The sequence below is a fragment of the Diceros bicornis genome, chromosome 14 (assembly GCF_020826845.1).
Source record: "Diceros bicornis minor isolate mBicDic1 chromosome 14, mDicBic1.mat.cur, whole genome shotgun sequence".
Classification (NCBI taxonomy): Eukaryota; Metazoa; Chordata; class Mammalia; order Perissodactyla; family Rhinocerotidae; genus Diceros; species Diceros bicornis.
In genome coordinates, this window is record NC_080753.1 from 25,503,705 (window position 1) to 25,525,477 (window position 21,773).

A 21,773-nucleotide genomic window follows, 5' to 3' on the forward strand; every position below is an offset into this window, starting at 1 on the left:
TTTATTTTAGCCATTCTGATAGGTGCGGATTGATATCTCATCGTGGCTTTGTGTATGTCTCTGGTGGATAATAATGCTAAACATCTTTTTATGTGCTAGAAGTGTCTTTTGAGGAGTCCATCCTTTATTTTATTTGTTTATTTAATTTTCCAGATTTATTGAGATATAATTGACATAGTGTATAAGTTTAAGGTGATAATTTAATACACGTATATATTGCGTAATGATTATCACAATAAGATTAGTTAATACCTCCATCACTTAACATAATTATTTTTTTTGTGTGATGAGAACATTTAAGACTTACTCTCTTAGCAACTTTCAAGTGTACAATACAATATTGTTAACTATCATCACCATGCTGTACATTAGATCCTCAGAACTTATTCCTCTTATAACTGCAAGTTTGTACCCTTTGACCAATATCTCCCTATTTCCCCCGCCCCACCCCAGACCCTGGCAACTATCATTCTACTCTCTGTTTCTATGACTTTGACTTTTTAAAATTCCACATATAAGTGAGATCACACAGTATTTGTCTTTCTCTAACTTATTTCACTTAGCATTATGCCCTCCAGTTTCACCCATCCTGCAAATGGCAGGATTTCCTTCTTTTTATGGCAAAATAATATTTCATTTATATCTATATCTATATTCATAGAAATAATATTTCATTTATATCTATAGTTATACCTATAACTCCATTATAGATATAAAATATAATATATAATATTTAAAAATCATATTCCATTATATATATATCTCACATCTTCTTTATCCATTCATCCATCAGTGGACACTTAGGTTGGTTCCATATCTTGGCTAATGCTACAGTGAATACTGGAGTGCAAATACCTCTTTGGCATCCTGATTTCAATTTTTTTGGATATATACCCAGGAGTGGGATTGCTGGATGATATGGAAGTTCTATTTTTAATTTTTGAGGAACCACCATACTCTTTTCCATAGTGGCTGCACCAACTTACATTCCCACCAACAGTGCACGAGGGAGCCCATCCTTTCTTGACATGGCCATTGCATGGGAAACAGTCCCATTTCCTCCAGTCTTGGTCTCTTCCAAAGCAGAGCTAGATGAGGTGCCTTCCACAGAGCCCCATGCTTACCCCAACATAAGCTGTAATTTCCTATTGGAAATCTGTCTCCTTCATCAGACCCTAATCTCCAAGTGAGCAGACTGCAGTTTTGCTCAGCTCAGGATCCCCAGCCAGGACATTGCTGTCACAAATCAAGTGCCATTCTTCAATGAATAAATAATAAAAAACAGAATGACTTCAGTGCTAAAAAGAGGGGTTGGCACAGAGAAAGAATGGATTAAAGAACAGGGCAAGGCATGGCGATTATCACCCCATTAACCACTCTCTAGGCCAGCTCTGGAGCTAAAGCCTGGAGACCAGGCTTTGACGAGGCGCATGCGCAGCGCTTTCTGATCGGCCCCGCCCCAACCCCGCCCCAAGCCCCTCCCCTCAGGCCGCCCCACCCCATCAGCAACCAATTAAGGAGAGGAGGCGGTCCTGGTTGGCGCGGTGCTCCTTGGGTAGCGTCCCTAGTTACTGTTGCTGAGGCTGCGGCTCGTCGGAGGTGGCGGGAGTGAGAAGTTTTGGCAGCCAGGGCCTGAGAGAGGTCAAGGGTCAGTGCAGAGCCAAGGAAGAGATGGTGAAGCAGACGATCCAGATTTTCGCCAGGGTGAAGCCCACTGTCCGGAAGCAGCAACAAGGGGTACGGGTCTGAGCAACGAGGGCGCCGGCACGGCGGGGCCTCCCAGGCCAGGGGAGGGGCGGCACGCGAGGGTCCCGGGCCCGGGCCCGGGTGAGGGGTTCGGGATGCCGCCGGTGTCCAGCACCCCGTGTCCGAGGCGCCCCAGCAGCCACGCAGAGGCCAGCGCGCCGCTGTCAGGGACGCGGACAGAGGGACACCCAGGCCACTCCCACCCAGCACAGCCCTGCTGGCACAGACGTACCCTGAACAGAGCCACATTCTTGCACCGGGGCACACGTGTGCACGCAGGGGCAGACGCGTGCATATGTGTCTGTACACTCACATAGACTGCGCCTCAGCTGCGCACCCCTATTGCTCCTTTCTGGGGAACCGCCACGCAGCTCTGCACAGATAACACTCAAACTTATGTTCGAACTCGGGCAAAAAATGAGAACAAGAGATGCGTGTCCACACATGTCTGAGGTGATACAGATATAGACACAAAGCATACACGTGGCTCTGCACACAGTGGGCCTTTAGAATTTGTTGACTGACTATATTGTCATTCTGCAGCAGAAGCATGAACGTTGACATACACTCATTGCAGATATAGATAGGTATTTATGCAGCCTGATGCAAAGAATACACATATACTTTTTATTCAGAAAACATTTACTAGGTGCTTCCTTTGCTGTGCTAACCTCAGAGAGACAAAGATTAACACATTGCCCATGCTCTGAGCAGAGATACTTTGAATGCTTCTTAAATATTTCAAAACATTGTTTTCTCTCCCTAGAAAGGGGCATAGTCATTCTTACCGCGTAAATGCTTTGTCTGCATTATCCCTGATTCTCATGAGAAAAGCTACAGGGTTCTCATGAGATGTCCTTTTCTCCTTTTATAGATGAGGAAACTGAGTCTCAGGTTAAATAATGTGGATGGGCCAACCCATCCACCTAGTGAGTGGCAGAACCCTGATTTTGATTAAGGATTCTTTATTTCAAAGCTCTTGCCTCTTCAGACAAAACCTTTTTGCCCCTTAAAGAGAGGATTTAGACAAGGGCAATCTGGGTCATATTCATGAGTGCCTGGAATGGGTACATTATTAATAATATTTCATCTCTATCCCATATCTACACTGTATATGTATATATATAACATCATAGCATCTCATAATCTAACATTTGTTTCATGTAATTTATGTATTTAAAACAAGGAGAATATAGGGTCTTTGTGGTTATCATTATCAGTCTTTTTACTCATGGAGTACCTTGGGCAGAAGAAGCATGAGAAGACTCCAAAGAAAATATTGTTTTTTTGTTTTGTTTTGTTTTAAAGAATAAAGCAGTATAGAAAGGAACCATGGGTATCTTCCCATTTTCTCTCTTTTTACATCCACTTGCAAGAAGGTTTTTAAAAATGCATCATATGTAAAAAGTATGTTATACATAACATCCCCCTCACCCCCCGCCCAGATTCTTAGCTAAAATTGTTGAATTTATCTACATTAACTCAGCAGTCAGACAGTCAGAAGCAGGTGCTTGGGTATGGTGATGTAAGAAGATGAGTAGAATGTGTGTGTGGGGGGGGGTGTTGGTTGATGGAAAATCTTGGATTTAGTATTGAACTTTCTTTTTTCTTAAAATGCACTGTTTGGACATTTTAATGTGCCTCCTTTCGCATTTCTTTTTTGAGATTCTGTGGAGTGGATTGTTTGATACTCTAGGAAGTATTTTTAGGTGTCATACTGTATTTTAAAATGTCAGCGTCTTACTGAGATGCAACATTATGTCGCATACACAAAAATAAGAGAACGCAGAGGAACAGTTTTTGAGTTAGTGTAGCCCTGCTTTCTCTCAGAAATCCCACTTTTAGCGCCCTATCTTTTTGCCCCCCAGAGATTGTGTGGTTGTTTCTCTGACTGGAAATGCTGCCTGTAGCTTTAAACCAAGAGTGATTCAAAGCTATTTTTCTTTCTTTCCTCTTCATTTTATGGCTCCATTACTTCATTAATCTTATTCCTTAAGGCACTTTAAATTAAATTATAATAATTTATAGATTAATAAATTGGAAGATACAGAAGATGAACCTCTGTGCTAATTTTAACAATGGCACTGCTTTTCATTTGTATAGTGCTTTGTATATTTCAAAACATTATCATATTCATCCTTGCATTTGATCTAATTGTCTTTTATTATTAAAAAAACTACTCTATCTCAAATATTTTTATGACAGGGTAGAGAGCCAATCTATTAGACTAAACAAGTTTTCTGGTTATTAAGGGACTTTTCTTAATGCCTCAAAGAATGGCTTAATGAGAGTGGTGGAGGGTTGCTGTTCCTACTCTAGTTGATGGTCCTTTTTGTCTTCTGAGCACTGAATGTTACAGTTTTTTTATTTTTAAATGTGTGGCACCCCTCATTCCTGTATGTTTCATGTCTTACACACCCCTTTCACTCACTTGTCTAGCCATTACCCTTTCTTTTTTTTTTTTTTTTAATGCAGTGCCCTACAGGATATAATTTTTAAATGTCTCTTGAGAAAACCTAGCCAGAAAGCCTTGGACGTGATGCCATTACTTTACACAAATAATTTTATTTTACAGAATGACTTTTCTCCAGGAATTCTTCACATTTTAAATGAGAGGGTTCAATAACAATCTGTGTAGGAAAATTATTCAGACCTTCTGGAGATTTAGGTAGGCTTTTACTTGTTTAAGAATATGACTTTTTCCCCCATAATCAAGCATCTAAATGGGTCTTAGACAGGAAGTATTGCCTGTTAGAAAGAATTTTATTTCTGGTGAAAGACAAGAAGTCTTTTTAAAAAACCTCTAAATCTAATGACTAACATTTTTTATGGTGCATTACAAAATGCTTCCATTTCCATGACATCATTTGATCCCCACAGCAATCTTGTAAGGGAGGCAATTCTGGTTTTCTTCATTTTGTGTATAAGGAACCGAGATTCTGAAAGTGGTGGCTGGTCACACAGCTGGTAAATTGAGATCAATGTTGGACCCAGGTCTTTGGACACCAAATCTTATGCTTTTCTTTATTCATTGTGACCTCTTTATAGGCCTGACTTGATTTTCCTGGCCGATAAAGAAAGGAGTAGGTAATCAAGAAAAGAATCAGAGAATATTACAGTTGTAAGGAGGTTGGTTAACACCCCTTCATTTCCATATCAGCTTTGAAAGGTTAAGTGATTTTTCCCAGGTCATTTGCTAATTACTGGCTGAGCTGGGAGGAGAACCTTGAAAATGACATCAAAGACGCGAATTACATGTGTCTTTTGAAGCCACATGTCTTTTATCAAATGCCTGAATATGTCTCATGGAAACTTGGGCTTCTTTGAACATAACTTGAATTAGAGCATTCTTGTGAACTCTCTGAGAAGTCTCAGACCTAATCCTTTTATCTCTGTGTCTACATTCTGTAAATGCTCAGAAATCCTTGGTGGTTGTATTAAAATGTTAATTTCTGGTACGTAATTTTAAAGCAATACTTGGATAATATGTTGCTTTCAGGCCTATTAGTGTCTCCACAATGGAGACACTCAGATGCTCAAATTTGAACATTAGATCATTTAAAGAGGATCTGAGCTTCGATAGAACACTGATTTAGGTTTTATATCTCTTGTTCTGTTCCATATATTTGTTCAAGTCTGCACACAGTTCAAAGAGGAAAATTATCCAAAATATACTATATGATGACTTTTTGTCTTAAAAGTACAATTTTTTATATCATTACAATGCATGTCATAATAACACGGTCATAGTTGAAGCTGTGATTTTACCATTGTATATTCATTCGTTGTCTTCATATTTGCAGATTTATTCCATAGATGAAGACGAAAAATTAACACCTAGCCTGGAAATTACCTTACCTCGTGATTTGGCAGATGGGTTTGTGAATAATAAGCGAGAAAACTACAAATTTAAGTAAGTTTTTCTTTCTCCTTCTTCGTTTCTGTTTTCCTCTTGAACAGACTCTGGAACTGCATTAATATGTACTGTGAAGTATTAGCACCACTTCTTGGGGAGAATGTAGGGCAGTTCTCTCTCTCATTTAGTAGACAGAATTCAAGTTGTCTTTTCTCTGCTGTGCCCAAAGTTGAAAAGAGGGTGTATTTCTGTATCCAACATGATATCCCAGGATCCCAGCCCTTCTTTACTGCATCTGTTTGTCTAGTATTACCCTTTTCCTACTTGGCCCACTATGGTTTAGCACCTATAAGAAGTTCAATGCATGAGTAAACAATTTTATTAAAGATAAGAACTTAAGGTACAACCTGTACTGTATAGGTGAGCCTTTTTTACAACATGAGTGATATACAGATCTCATACGAACGTATGTGCATTCTGTATCCGTACTGTCCAGTATAGCAGTCACCAGCCACATGTAGCTCTTAAGCACTTGAAATGTAGCTGGTCCGAATTGAGATGTGCTGTAAGTATAAAATATATCAAGGATTTTTGAAGGCTTAGTATAAAAAAAAAAAAAGAATGTAAAATGTGTCCAGAATTTTTTCACATTGATTACATATTAAAATGATAAAATTTTGGACATATGGGGTTAAAAATCTATTATCAAAATTAATTTCACTTGTTCCTTTTTACTTTTTTTTTTAAAAAAGTGGCTACTAGAAAATTTAAAATTACGTATATACTCACATTTATGGATTGCAGTGTATTTCTCTGGGACGGTGCTGAACTGTGTGGTCCAGGTGAAGAGTTCCAAACAGCTACTCCTGGATTGTCATCAGCGCCTTTGGTCCCAATATGCTTCTAGTAGCCAGACCTCGAATTTTGGGATTATGGCTGTTTCATACTGTCTTTATTCTCCAATTTCAGATTATGCCGTTTCCTTTAATCTCCACTTTTGATTTTTGGAGAAGTTTGAGCCCAAGTAACCCATATTTGATTTCTGTCCCAGACTTAGGTGATGGATTTCTGGGTCCTGCTGAAGGAACCCTAATTTCTCTCTTGCATTTCTCTCCAGGCTGGTTTACATAGGCCTTATTTTGAGACCATTCCTGCCCCTGCCCTTTGGATAAAACCATCCCAGATATTTTTTATGGTTTTCTCTGTCTCTCTGTTTCTGTCTCTCTCTCTCTCTAATTGTTATTTACTCTTTTTTTTTTGTCTCGTAATGATTCTCTTTGGTCTTCACAAATCTGCCCTTTGTCTCCATATACATATTTCTCCCTCCACCTCGATCCCATCTCCTTCTTGTGTCTCCTTCTACAGTAAGTACAAGCAGGATTGCTAGCACATGGTTGCGTAGTGAGGTGGCCTCACCTTGTCTTTGTGACTCCCCATTACCTTTCATTCTGTCCTTTATGGAGTAGCCTTAATACATGACTTCCTTTTTCTAAAAGGGGCATTCTCCCACTGATGTAAGCATGCTACATACATTAGTAGCTATGACTTTGTGACAACTGGCCTAGGCCAGTCTCTATAAAGCCACGATTTGCTTTATTTAGGATGATTCTGTTTGATTGTTAGAAAACAATTGGCCATATCTCTATCTACCAGTCCTTTCCAAAGTATTTGTATTATGTAGATACAAATAGAGTGCATTTAAACATGTGCTTATTTAAAAAGTGCTATTTGCCTCTCTTTAAATCTCTTGATGATTCTTTCTAAATCTCTGAATTAAAAATATTCATTTTAGTATTTTAAATAAAGAAATTAATAAAACATTTAACTTATACATATGTTCAGAGATAAATATTTAAGCATTTTAAGCGTTGTTTTCTCCCAAGAAAATTCATTCAATCGATAAATATTTATTGACCATCCACTGTGTGCTGTCTTAATGGCTAGGAATACAGCGGGGCACCCAACAAAGCTCCTGCTCTTATGGTGCTTACATTTTAGTGGGAGAAGATGGACCAGCAGATCAGTAAGTAAAATGTGTGTCAGAAAGTGTTAAGTGCCATGGAGAAAACTAAGGACGGGAAGGGGAGCAGGGAGTGCTGAGATGAGGGGCAGCAAGGGGAGGGGTGGTTGCAGTATTTCACAGGGCAGTCAGGGAAGGTGTACAGGAAGGTGATGTTTGAACAGAGACTTGAAGGGGGTAAGGAAGCCAGACAGTCAGATACCTGAGGGATGGGAATTCCAGGCCAAGGATATAGCAAGAGCGAAGTCCCTGAGACGGGAGAGTGCCCGGCATTTGGAAGATAAGTAAAGGGATCTGTGTGGCTGGAGGAGAGTAAGCAGAGGGCAGAGGGGAAGAAGAAGGTTACAGGGGCAGCAGAGTGGCCAGATCCTATGGAGCTTTTCCCACAGTGTCATGGGAAGATCATGGAGGGTTTTGAGCAGAAGAATAAAATAATCTTGCTTATGTTTTAGCAGAATCATTCTTTCTAACATGTGGAAAATAGACTGTAAGGGGGCAAGGGAGACCAGTTAGGCTATTGCAAGGAAGACTGGGCAAGAAATTATGGTAGCATGGGCGGGGTTAGTAGCAAGTGGAAATGCTGAGAAATAGTTGGATTCTGGATGTATTTTGAAGGTCGGTGTTCATAGAGTTTGCTGATGGGTTGGATATAGAGTGTAATGGAAAGAGAGGAGTCAAGGATGCCTTAAGGGTTTTGGATTGAACTTTTAGACAGATGGAGTTGTCATTTACTGGGATGAGGAAGACCAGGAAGAACAGGTTTGGGGTGGGAAGAAATCAGCATATACCAAGTCTGAAATGAAGGTTAGAAAAAACCTGCAGAGCTTCCTAATGAATGTAAGGACCTTCTGGGAACCAGGAAACCTAAGTTATGTCTCAAGGCATGTTATTGGTTAGTTCCAGGGCCATAAGTAAATTGTTTTATCTCCCTGGGCCTCAACTTCTTCCTCCGTAAAAGATTAGACTGAACTTGTTAAACTCTATGATTTTATTTTGTTCTTCAGTGGTTTTCAGAAGCTAGCTGATCGTAATGCCTTTCCAGTTTACTATGCAACTACATTATATAAAATAAAATATTTGGGGATGATGATATTTGATGTTTAATGAACCTTGCTTGATTTATTAAAACTCCTGCTATCTTTTTGGTTTATATGGTGATAGATGTAATTCGTGTTACTTAAGAAAGTGGAGTTGGGAATAGCTAATTGATTCCCTCAGTCTTCACCGACCTGGGGAAAGAAGCAAATCAGCCTTATTATCATCATCCTCCAAAGCACCGCTATGTCTGTGCTCAGACATCACAGTAGGCAGTGCCATGAAGAGGACTGGGGCAGCCGTGTCCCCTGTGTTATGTCTGAAGCTCTGATACACCTATAGGGTTTTGAGAAGCGTTCTGGGCACACTTGGCAAATATTGCTGTCTCAAATATAATCTTGCCTGCTAAATGACGTAGTAGCCAGAGTGCCTTACAATGTCTCTTTGTATACAGTTTCATTATTTGTGTCTTCAAAAGGGAAGTTAATAAGCTATAGGGATCTTTTGAAGTTAATGTTGAATGCAGACAATGAATTCCATTCCATTTTGTATTTCTAGCCCAGCTCCAGGCATCCTTCCGAACTCCTCTGTAGTGAAGGCAGTCCTGCATTTCATGTAGTCTCTGCTGTAATTGAACATGTGCCCAATTCACTTGCGTAGGCAGACACATAGACCAGAGATTCCTAAGCCACTCTGAAAGCTGCTTAGGATTCCCTCAAAGTGTTTGTTTTAGAGTTTTTGCTTTAAAGTGCCCCCCCCCCTTTATTTGGAAAAATGTACAAAAATGGTGGAAGAGTAATGTAGTCTCCTCTCCTATCCCCTTTATGGGAGATTGACAGTTGTTAATATTTTGCCCTGTATGCTTATGCTTGCTCTCTCTCTCTCTTTCTCCCCCTTCTCCATGCCCTCTCCCCCTCTCCTCCTTTCCCTCTCTCTGTTCCCTTTCTCTCTTTCTTCATGATGTTTTAATAGAGGCCATACTCGCTGGTAGCAACTTACCACACTGTAAAGCGTAGGTTGTGTGTCTCCTGCCCCAGGTATTTCTCTGTGCTGGCGATCCTATACTAAGCAAAGTGTGAGTGCCATTCCAAGAAGAGCGAAATGGACACCATTCCACCTCCCCAGGCTCCTAGCCTTGCCGATCTGATAAAGACTTCTCTTTGCAGAACAAGTCTATCTTAATTTACTTTTTGACTTTTGACTCACGATCAACAAAATGAAACAAAACCATCCTGAGAATTAAGTGGCTGATACCAGGATGCAGTCCCTAACTAATGGAAAATAAACGTCACTTCAAAATTTTGAACTAAAAATTTAAGCTAAGTTCAATAATCATCCATTTCATGGCTGCGTTCTTTTCCTACAGGTCAGACATCTGGAGTTCTTTGGCTGTTTACATCCTGTTGTTGGGTTTCCATTTCATGCACTTATCTAAATTTGAATTTGATGCCAATTGCAGACACTGTTCCTCTTGAGAGCTGAAAAACACACAGTTTATTATTTGGTTCAAAGCTGCTGTAGTTTTTCAGAGGGATTTATTGTGCAGATCTTGTCAAAGCAATACTGTTTACCCACCATTTGTATACAGGGGTACAACAGCGCAGTGTGGTTGGGACTACAGGGCAAACATTGTGTTAGGTTAGGTAAGCCCAGTGATGTAAATATGGGGTAATTTACAAAGCTTTCAAGGAAAAAAAGATTATTAATCTAATAGTGTTTGATGGCTCAGTTTTTAAATAATTACCGTTTTCACATTTGCAGATTTCAAAGGATTTTTGATCAGAATGCAAACCAAGAGACCATTTTTGAAAACATTGCCAAACCAGTTGCTGAGAGGTAGGATTTCCTATATTTTGTTCAGCGGGTTAGTGGTTTTTCATCTTGTCTTCAATTCTCAGATAATTGTGGTAATGTGCTTCAGTGTATCAATTATGTACTCAGGCTACAGGGCATGTAATGATGAGAGCATTAATACCTTCTATTCAGATAGCTGTTTGTTTTAGATTTAGATTCTGAGCCTCAAAACAAACCAGTGAGACAGACAGAATAGCTATTGTTACTCCCATTTTAAAAGATGTGTAAATCTCTGAGGATCGGAGAGATTAAGTGACATTGCTCAGGGTTGCGTGTCTAGTGGTGGCAGAGCTCTGGATGGTTTTCTAACTGTGAAGTCCAGTGCTCTTTTCTCAGTACAGTATTTCAAACACATGGTTAGACGGATGAAGGACTAAGTACAGGTGACACCTGGGGGGCCTAATAATGTTTGATCCAGCTCGAACTCAGTGTAATAACTACATTTCAAAACTTGGCCCTTCGCTTCTAGGTCCCTTTTGTTTCTATAAATCCAGGTAGTTCCAGGCTGCTGACGACTAGACCCAAACTCACATGAGAATATGAATAAATCAGAATGCCATATTATTAATATATATTGGGAAAGTCTCCTTGGGACTAGACACTCATGCCCTTTGATAAGCACACTCTCCTCTTGTAGGGAATCTATATGGGAAACTAGTACTAATAAGGTTGCTTTCTGATCCTGAAATCATTTGGATGATTTTAATGGCCTAATAATCCCCAGATATATCTATCTTTATGATTAGAATGAAAAATATATCTGCTAAGTAAACTCGTTTTTCAAGTCTGCTAATCATTATACCCTTTCCCATGGACATTGCTGGAAACACATTGCCACATTTTGTCTCTCAGACTCCTGTTTTATGAATCCTACTCAAACTAAGCCTTTCTCTTTTAATAGTCTTCCTTCAGAGTGTGTAAAATACAGTCAATAGGCTTAAGCTATTTTAGTTATAGTCACAATCCAGTAACATCTCTTTAGATTGAATTCAGGTCTCCTTGAACAGATGTCACACATTTCTAAAATTCTCTTCCTTTTAGTAATCTTTTGGGTTATGTCAGTTTTCACATAGTTGATCTCATGTGTTTTATTTTGAAACTTTCCAAAATCATTCAGGGAGGGAACCTTAGTTTCTGTTCCATGGATGTCCAGTTTTTCCTCCATCACTGCCTCCCTCTCCCATCTTGAGCCCTCTTCCCCCTGCAGCTCTTGTTGTGCCCTCTGCCTGGAACTCTCTTCCTTCGGAAATCTGCATAGTTGTTTCCTCAGTTCTTTGAACTCTTTGCCCGTATGTCACCCTCTTGTAAGGCCTTCTTTTACTACCCCATTTGAAATTGCACTCCTTGTCACCCTTCCCTATTTATTTTATTTTATGTTTTGGCACTTATCACCATCTGACACATTATATAGTTTATTTATTAGTTTTTTTGTCTGTCTGTCTTCCTCTAGAACAAAAGCTCTGTGAAGGCTGGGGATTTGTTTTGTTCACTGACTTGCCAAAGATATGCAGCCTAATGGTGACAAGATTTCAAAAATGACAGGCAAGAACATTTTATCCAGGAGGCTCAACCTGGTGCTAGTGGATCATGTCTTTCATCAATAGGAAACATTCTTCTTTGTCCTTTTTAATGCTTTTTTCCTTATATCTCATTTTTCCTGAAACTATTTTTACTAATTTTTTTTCTATTAGCTTTATCTGGTTTATCTTTCTCAATCTCTTAATTCAACTGGCCTGTGTCAGTTTGTTTTTAAGTATGAGTCTGGTAAATAAAATGTACCTTGTTTTTGCCTTTTTAGCCAAACTCAAGAGTCCCTGATCTTTAATTGGTTACTTTAACCCATTTATATTTATTATGATTACTGTAATAGTGTTTGGAGCTATTCCTCCTATCTTAATTTATTTTATCCATTTATCATACTTTCTCTTTTTTTCCTTTCTTGCTGTTTGTTGGTTTGCCTGTGCTCTTTCTGGTTGTTGCTGCTGCTTTCCATTTTCTCTCTCAAGGTGTACATTGTACTTCAGCACCTCTAGTGTGGTTTACATTCAGATTTTTAAACTTATTTGTATTTTTTTCAATATCTAAAACTTCCCTGTCTGTCTGTCTCTCTGTCTGTCTGTCTCTCCTCTCTCCCTCCTCCCAGGCAGGGACCCTAGCACACTGTGACTTTGCCTTTCCTGCTCTTCTACCACGTCAAGTGTTGAGATCAGCTGGTAATTTCATTTTGGATTGTTGTGAATTGTTTTTATTATCAGCATTTATTTAAATTTATCTCCAAGTTATATTTATTCTTTGCTCATCACTGTTTCTTATACTCACATCTATTTCTTGAATTCCTTTATAGTTTTGCTGATAATCACCCTCTCATAATTTTTTAGAGAGAGTTCAAGATGGGGGAGCTTTCTGAAGCCTTTCATTTACCTTCACAGTTAAGTGGCAGTTTGACTGGGTATAGAGTTCTAGGTTAAAGGTTCTTTTCTCTTGTAACTGTGAGGATATTGCTCTAGTCTCTTTGCATGCAGTGTTGCTGAATAGATGTCAGTGTCAATGTGGATCTTATTTCTTCTTAGGAAACACATTTTTTTCCTTTCTAAATGTTTTTAGGATTTTTTTTTCTTTTTCTTTGTTTTTATGAAATTTCATATCAATGAGTCTATTGATAGTCTAGGTTTAGCTATTTTTTCATGTATTCTTGTCTCATTCAGCCATTTCAACCTGCAGACCCTTGTATTCAAGCTCAAGGGTCGTCCCATTGATAATTGCTTTGATAACTAAAAAAATAATTTCCTTTCCTCCAACATATCTATTTTTTCTTTCTGGAACTTCTAGTTCAAGAACCACCAGTTCTAGGCTTCAAATATTGTAATTGTCCATTCACAGTTCCCATATCTTTGTCTTTTGGTTCTGACTTCTGGAAGAAATTGTTAGCTCAATCTTCCAGCGTGGTGATTTGCTTTTCAGGCCGTATGCATTCTCTATCACTTACGGCTTAAATTTTTAATTTTTACAATTTTATTTTTCATTTCTAGGAAATGAAAAAGTCTATTCTTATTTATTGACATAATATTCTCCCTTTTCCTTCTGAAGACAATTATTATCTTTCTTTGAAACACTGGCTTTTTTCCTGTACACCTTTTCTTTATGTGCATTTTCTTCTACTGTTGAGTTTGGTGCCTTGCTCTCCTGGTACAGATTTTCCTCAGATATTTGGTGATTCTTATTGATGGGCTCATTGAAGTCATTTCAGAGTTCTGTTGGCTGTTTGAGACTGCTGTTTCTGTTCACTACGGCCCATCCTAGTGTCTGTGGGGAGGGAATGATGTGTGCTGTGGGCAGGGGAGGCCCTCAGCTCGTCTGCTGAGTGTGAGAATGCTCTTTCCTCCTGGGTGTTTCTTACCACCAAGGGTTCTGGTCACTGCCACTTATCCAAGCTCCTACTCTGTAGAAATGTGTGCTACAGTAGACAGTGGGTAGACAGATGGAGGCAGATTCACAGTTTCCTTTGATTCATCTCAGAAGGGGAGGGTTATTAAACAAATTAACTTACTAAATTAAAAACCTGGGGGATCACAATTTTTATTGCCTTTAAATATGTTATATACAGTATGTTCACACTTTATGCAAACCTGAATTGTGTGACTTGGAAATGGTAAAACATAAAATATCAATAAAGTCTCATTTATACACAATATTTGAAGTAGTATTTGTCCCCATAAATTGAAAACTATTTTTTTAAGAATTATATAATTTGACAGGCCTGGTGAATGGAAACTGTGCCACTTCAGATATTAAGCAGAAATGCCTGCTATTCCTAGTGAAGATTAGCCTTCAAGAACACATTCCCAATGTTAATCCAGCCACTGTACATTGGCTCTACAAAGCTGTTCTATTGTGTTAACACATTATAGCTTAATTCTGGTTTCTGTATACAATTAAAGCTAAATAAAATTAATCGTATTTCTTTCCAAAATTCTGTAATTCCGGAATCTTACTAATTTAGACTCATCTTTTCCTACTTAATTCAAATCTGTGATATGACTGCAGAGCTGCGTGACTAGTGGTAAGAATGTGTAAAGCTTTCAATTTGTATCATTGGAAATTAAGTGAAAGAATCTTTGTGGTAATTTATTATTTAGAACATCTCCGCTAGGAAGTACTTCATCATTCTGCCTCTTCTGAACTTTGATTTGTCTGAAATATATCCTATGTTGTTTAATAACATGTAAAAACTGCCTTTTATCATACTAATGTTGCTCGTTGATTTTGGACTAATTTTGTATAAAGATAAAATTTAGTAGGTCCACAAGTGTGCATAGTGTATGGTATTGCATCAAATAAAAGAGTGTATAATTCTATTTAATATTTTACGTGGTGTTCTGCTTCCCAAGCAGGAGTGCATTGATCTTGGGAGGATGTGATGGTCTCTCAGGGGAAACCTGAAGCCGCAAGCTAAACATGCAAGCTAGACTTTTCTGAGGTCCTATCACATGCACTTGTAAATCTGCAGAATCCCAGTTTTTCCACCAATCTTATGTTTTATCTAAAAGCTTGGGGTGTAGAAAATTTATTTTAAGTGCAGTGAGTGATTTTGGAAAAATTTGGAAATTTAGTGTTTTAGAGGAACGTGGTTTGACCAAAATGAACAGGGTGCACACCACCAGGAGGACTGGTTGTGCCAAAGACAGAGGACCCCATAGCTGGCACTGGACAGCTAAGGCATCTGCATTGCAACAAGGCCACCAGGTTGGGTTTTGAAAAGCTATTAGTCACCTTGTGAATTGTTGCTTTTTAACCTTTGATTTCACCAATGATGAACAGCACCAAGTGCAGCCTTTCAATGTGTGCCAAGAAGAGGATGAAGGGAACAAGAAAGCTCCCAGGGCTACCACCTCAGACTTGGAGAAGGATGTGTTAGAATACTTGTACTCCTGTGCTCTGGCTGAGTGGGAGCCCAGGGCTTGGTAAAGGGGATTTTCTCATGGGAGGGGCAGTCCCACACTCCCTGGGGGGCCAGGGCCAAGGCCCAGCAGGGCTGTCACCTGTGGCTCTAGGAGACAGGCTCTGCTGATAATGCTGTGGGTTGCATAGCTTACCCAGTCCTGCTGCACAAGCAGAGGAGAGATCCTGCACCTTCAAAACAAGGAGACCAAAATGGGGAGAAGGAGGGATACAAAAGAGGATTAAAAAATATATCATCAAATCTTATTGGTCAGTTATTCACCTCCGTGGACTCATGCTGATACCTCGTCTGGCTCAAAAAATTTGACATCAAGTAGAGTAACCTAATTCCAGCCCCAGACCTGTGACTAACTCACTATGTGACTCTGGATCAGACCTATCACTTCTGAATCGGTTTCCCCCCCTGAGAAAGGGAGATACTAATAATATCAAGCTTACTAGATTGTTTTGAGGATGAAAAGAAACAATGCCTATGAAGGTACTTTGTGAACTTCAATGCCCCGTTCAATCTAAGGGTTGAAAAATTAGAAATCTTTATTCTTTTTGCCACTTTTAAAATACGTCCAGTGACTTCGGGGTCTAGACTAAGATGAAGTAGACACACTTCTCTCTATTTCTCTTACTAAGTTCAGCTAAAAACTCAGAGCATTATATATAAAAGAAACATAAGAAAACTCTGGAAGGTGGAGAAAAGAAGGTAGAACGACCAGAGGACGTCAGCACCTGAGGAGTGACATGGCAGTGAGTTCCTTGGGTTTTTTGCCTCGTGTATCCCAGACTGGATGCTGAAGAATTCGGCAACCCAGAAACACCAATAAGCTCAGACAAAAGTACCAAGAAAAGTCTACCCTCTAGAGCCGGAGGACCAGGAAAGGGGGAGCCTAGTGAGACAGAAACTTTTAGATACTAGTTGCCCTACTCCTTCTAAATACCATGCGAAAGCCCATGGCCCCACCCCCACCCCAACAGCGAAGGCCTGGCTGTAACAAGGCATCCCCGTCCCCCACTGCCAGGTGATATCAGAGGAGTGGGAAGACTTTCATCCCCACTTGGAGGTACCAGCTCCCCCTCCCCCGCCACCCAGTTGTCAATGAAAGTCACTGGGGATCCTGGAGTTCGCCACCATCCAGCAGTAACAAAGCCTCCCCTACCCTGCTATGGCATCAGTGAGCAGCAACAAGGTGTCCCTCCCTTTCCTATCCAGGGAGGTGTCAGTTGAGGCCTAGAAGGGAGCCTGAAATCTCGCCTCCATCCATAAGAATGATGCCTGTCCACAGATGTCAAGAGAGGCAGGATGGGGAACCTGGACCGTCACCCCCACCTGGCAGTAGTGAGGTGGCACTTCCCTTCCCCTACCAGCATGGTGTCAGTGGAGGCCTGCTAAAATAGAAGATATAAGTGTGATCCAGAATCTCATAAAATAATGCCTAAACTATCCAGGATACAATTGAAAATCATGCATCAAATATGAAATATCAAGAACCAGGAAAATATCAATTTGCATAAGAAGACAATCAACAGAAGCCAATAGGCAGATAACAGGTCTTGGAATGATCTGACAAGGATTTTAAAAGAGCCATCATAAAAATGCTTCAGTAAACAATTATGAACATGCCTGAAACAAATGAAAAGATATAAAGTCTTGGCAAAAAAATAGAAGATATAAAAAAGTACGAAGTGGGTACGGTAAAGTTGCAGGATACAAAATCAACATACAAAAATCAGTTGCATTTCTATACACTAACAACGAAGTAGCAGAAAGAGGAATTAAGAATACAATCCCATTTACAATTGCAACAAAAAGAATAAAATACCTAGGAATAAACTTAACCAAAGAGGTGAAAGATCTGTACACCGAAAACTATAAAACATTGCTGAAAGAAATCGAAGAAGACACAAAGAAATGGAAAGTTATTCCATGCTCTTGGATTGGAAGAATTAACATAGTTAAGATGTCCATACTTCCCAAAGCAATCTATAGATTCAATGCAATTGCTATCAAAGTTCCAACAACATTTTTCACAGAAATAGAACAAAGAATCCTAAAATTTATATGGAACAACAAAAGACACCAAATAGCTAAAGGAATCCTGAGAAAAAAGAACAAAGCTGGAGGTATCACACTCCCTGATTTCAAAATATGCTACAAAGCTTTAGTAACCAAAACAGCATGGTACTGGCACAAAAACAGACACACAGATCAATGGAATAAAATCGAAAGCCCAGAAATAAACCCACACAGCTATGGATAGCTAATCTTTGACAAAGGAGCCAAGAACATACAATGGGGAAAAGAAAGTCTCTTCAACAAATGGTGTTGGGAAAACTGGACAGCCACATGCAAAAAAATGAAAGTAGACCCTTACCTTGCACCATACACAAAAATTAACTCCAAATGGATTAAGGACTTGAATGTAAGACCTGAAACTATGAAACTTCCAGAAGAAAACATAGGCAGTACGCTCTTTGACATCAGTCTTAGCAACATATTTTCAAGCACCATGTCAGACTGGGCAAGAGAAACAATAGAAAAAATAAACAAATGGGACTACATCAAACTAAAAAGCTTCTGCACAGCAAAGGAAACCATTGACAAAACGAAAAGACAACCCAACAATTGGGAGAAGATATTTGCAAACCATACATCTGAAAAGGGGTTAATCTCCAAAATATACAAAGAACTTATGCATCTCAACAACAAAAAAAACTAACAACCCAATTAAAAAATGACCAAAGACCTGAACAGACATTTCTCCAAAGAAGGTATGCAGATGGCCAACAGGCACATGAAAAGATGTTCAACGTCATTAACTATCAGGGAAATGCAAATCAAAACTACAATGAGATATCACCTCACGTCCGTCAGAATGGCTATAATTAACAAGACAGGAAACAACATGTGTTGGAGAGGATGTGAAGAGAAGGGAACTCTCATACACTGCTGGTGGGAGTGCAAACTGGCGCAGCCACTATGGAAAACAGTTTGGAGATTCCTCGAAAAATTAAGGATAGAACTACCGTATGATCCAGCTATTCTACTGCTGGGTATTTATCCAAAGAACTTGAAAACACCAGTGCGTAAAGATACATGCACCCCTGTGTTCATTGCAGCATTATTCACAATAGTCAAGACTTGAAAGCAACCTAAGTGCCCATCAAGGGACCAATGGATGAAGAAGATGTGGTATATATACACAATGGAATACTACTCAGCCATAAGAAATGATGAAATCCAGCCATTTGTGACAACATGGATGGACATTGAGGGTATTATGCAAAGTGAAATAAGTCAGAGGGAGAAGGTCAAATACCATATGATCTCCCTCATTAAGTAGTAGATAATAACAACAACTAACAAACACATAGAGACAGAGATTGGATTGGTGGTTACCAGAGGGGGTGGGGGGAGGGACGAGGGCGAAAGGGATAATTTGGCACGTGTGTGTGGTGATGGGTTGTAATTAGTATTTTGGTGGTGAACATGATGTAATCTATGCAGAAATAGAAGTATAATGATGTACACCTGAAATTTATACAATGTTATAAACCAAAGTTACTGCAATAAACAAAAAATTTAAAAAAAAAAGTACCAAGTGGGAATTTTAGAACTGAAAAATACAATAACTGAAATCAAAAATTTGGCAGATGGGTTCAACAGCAGAATGGAGAGATCAGAGGAAAGAATCAATGAATTTGAAGATGTAGCAATATAAGTTATTCAATATGGACAACAGAAAGAAAATAGACTGGAAAAAAAAAAAAATGAACGGACCCTCAGGAAACTGTGAGAACTATAGCAAAAGATCTAACATTCAGAGTCCCAGAGGAAAGGAGAAAGAAAGTAGAGTCAAAAAGTATTCAAAGAAATCATAGCTGAAAATTCTCCAAATTTGGCAAAAGGCATAAACCTAGAGCTTCAAGAAGCTGAGCAAACCACAACCAGGATAAACTCAAAGAAATCCACCAGAGAGAAATGATACCTTACCTATAGGGAAAAAATAATTTGAATTATAGTAGTGTGGGGGAAGAGGGAGAATCCCCCTCTGCCCTTTCCCTTAAGGTTCTTATGGCTGGCCAAGTAATTAACAAGACAGGTTAGCAGGAGAAAATAATACCAAGTTTAATAACATGTATACATGGGAGAAACCAGGGACACTGAGTTTCTTAACACAAAAGCAGAAATTCTCATCTTAAATACCATCTTCAGCTAAAGACAAAGGAGGATGTTGGGGGTGGGGGGAGTCAGTTACAGGAGATTACCACTAAAGCACAGTAAACAAGAGTAAGGTTATTATGCAGATTTAAGGCCTCACCTTCCACATTGATAAGTTTCTAAAAATGAGGTCATCCGCCCTCTTCCCAATACAGAGAGGGAGATACCTTTACAAATGGAGATTTCCCTTATAAATGTAAATGTTTGTCTGGCAACTCCTTGCAGGGCCATCTAGAGAATGTGGCCAGAGAGACAGAATTTTTGATAAGATGGGCTTGTTGGTGCCTTTCCTATTGTAACATCTATTTTACAATATATTACAGCCATCAGATAGTAACTCCTTCCTGGAACAGATCTTCTATGTCAAATTCTTTAGGCAGTTAGTGGGTGAGGTCAAACGTCAGAGAAAACAATCAAGGTAAAGAGATATCTTTCAGGGTGGCCAAATCTTGATCTCCCACAGTAGCTTTCTCATCAGAAATCATAGAGTCTAGAAGAAACAAGCAGAATATTCTCAAGTACTGAAAGAAAAGAACTGTCTGCTCAGAATCCTAGCTAATGTAATTATCCTTAAGGAATACAGGGAAAATAAAGACATTTTCAGACAAAGGAAAACTAAGAGGGTTACTTGCCAGCATACCTACCCTAAAAGAAGTGATAAAGAAAGTTCTTGAAAAGAACGGAAATGAAAAAAGAATGAATCTTGAAATATTAGAAAGAAAGAACAACAGAAAGAGCAAAAATATGCATTAATAAGCTTTCCTTCTCCTTTTGAGTATAAAAAGTTATGTCTGACGAAGCAAAAAGTAAACCATCGTCTGATGACAATTATGTGATAAACAGGGGAAAGGAAGGGGACTTAAATGTAAGTAAGGTTTCTACACCTCCTTCAGACTGGTAAATGTCAAAATCAGTAGATCTCTGGTGATGGAATAGTTGTGTATCTTGACTGCAGTGATGTTTACTCGAATCCACACGTGACAAAATGGCATAGAACTATACACACATATTGTACCAGTGTCGATGTCCTGATTTTGATAATGTACTATGGTTATGCAAGATGTAACCATTGGAGGAAACTGGGTGAACCCCTCTGGACTCTCTCTGCAACTTCCTTTAAATTTATAATTATTTCCAAATAAAACATTAATATTCCCAAACATGAAAATTTTAGTGTCATTTGTTCTGTGATGTTCCATTCATTAAATACTGTAATCTAAATTACTAGATTAGAACTCCCCCCCACCCCATGGGACTCAATAAGGCTAATTCCATTTGACATTCACCAGACATGCCTGCCAGTGCACACTGTATTTTTCTCGAAACTGGCTTTCAAGCAGAAAACACTGGTCACCACTGATTTATACGAAAACCCATTGGCTCCCCCAGATCTGTTCAACTTTCAGCCACAATTTCACTTCACCAAACACTTTGTTTATAAATGTGTACCTGTGCTTGGCTCCGCTTCCTGCTGTACTGAAGTTCCTGATAACATTCCATTTCTGGCTTTAGTGATATTACTGTTATTCTTAAATTTAAATTTTTAAGTGTAACACTTTTTAAATTATGTTTTCAACTGAAAACATGGTTTTGTAGTTAAAAACAGGAAAACGTATCAGCTTAAAATGAAATTATACAAGATAATGACTTTGAGGTACTCCACCCAGATCTTAACAAGGAAGGGAAAATATTGCCATCCCCCCTACAGCTGGTGAACTTGGAGAAAGCATTGAGAGTCCATCTAACAAGCATAGATTGTACTAAGGAGGCATGTTTAAAATATGAATTTTATTATAATAGGTAAACAAATGAGTCTGGATGTCTCTTCTTAAGAATGGCCAATCAAGAAATTGCATGATACCATCATTTTTGCAGTGATAACTACAAGTTAAAGCTATTTGTAACTCATTTGATAAAATACCTCCAAAAAAATGGCCTGAGAATTGTATGCAGTGATTTGATTGTGGGGACTAGGAGTTACGATAGAGCATATACATGTGATGAAAATCACTCGGTCAGTGGTCAAGTAAAAAGCATTGCTTGAGACAGTAAAAGGGACTGACCAGTGGGTCAGAGGTGCCCTCACACAG

At 39.1% G+C, this 21,773-nt stretch overlaps 1 protein-coding gene across 1 annotated transcript in view; it reads left to right on the top strand.

Annotated features, from left to right (window-relative positions):
• The first annotated feature begins 1,612 nt into the window (after window positions 1-1,612).
• The window catches only part of KIF6 (kinesin family member 6), a 370,265-nt gene continuing 350,104 nt past the window's right edge, over window positions 1,613-21,773 (top strand). The window contains 3 exon segments of the mRNA XM_058555469.1: window positions 1,613-1,737; window positions 5,550-5,659; window positions 10,419-10,493. Coding sequence (XP_058411452.1) covers window positions 1,672-1,737; window positions 5,550-5,659; window positions 10,419-10,493 — 251 coding nt within the window. The 5' untranslated portion in view covers window positions 1,613-1,671.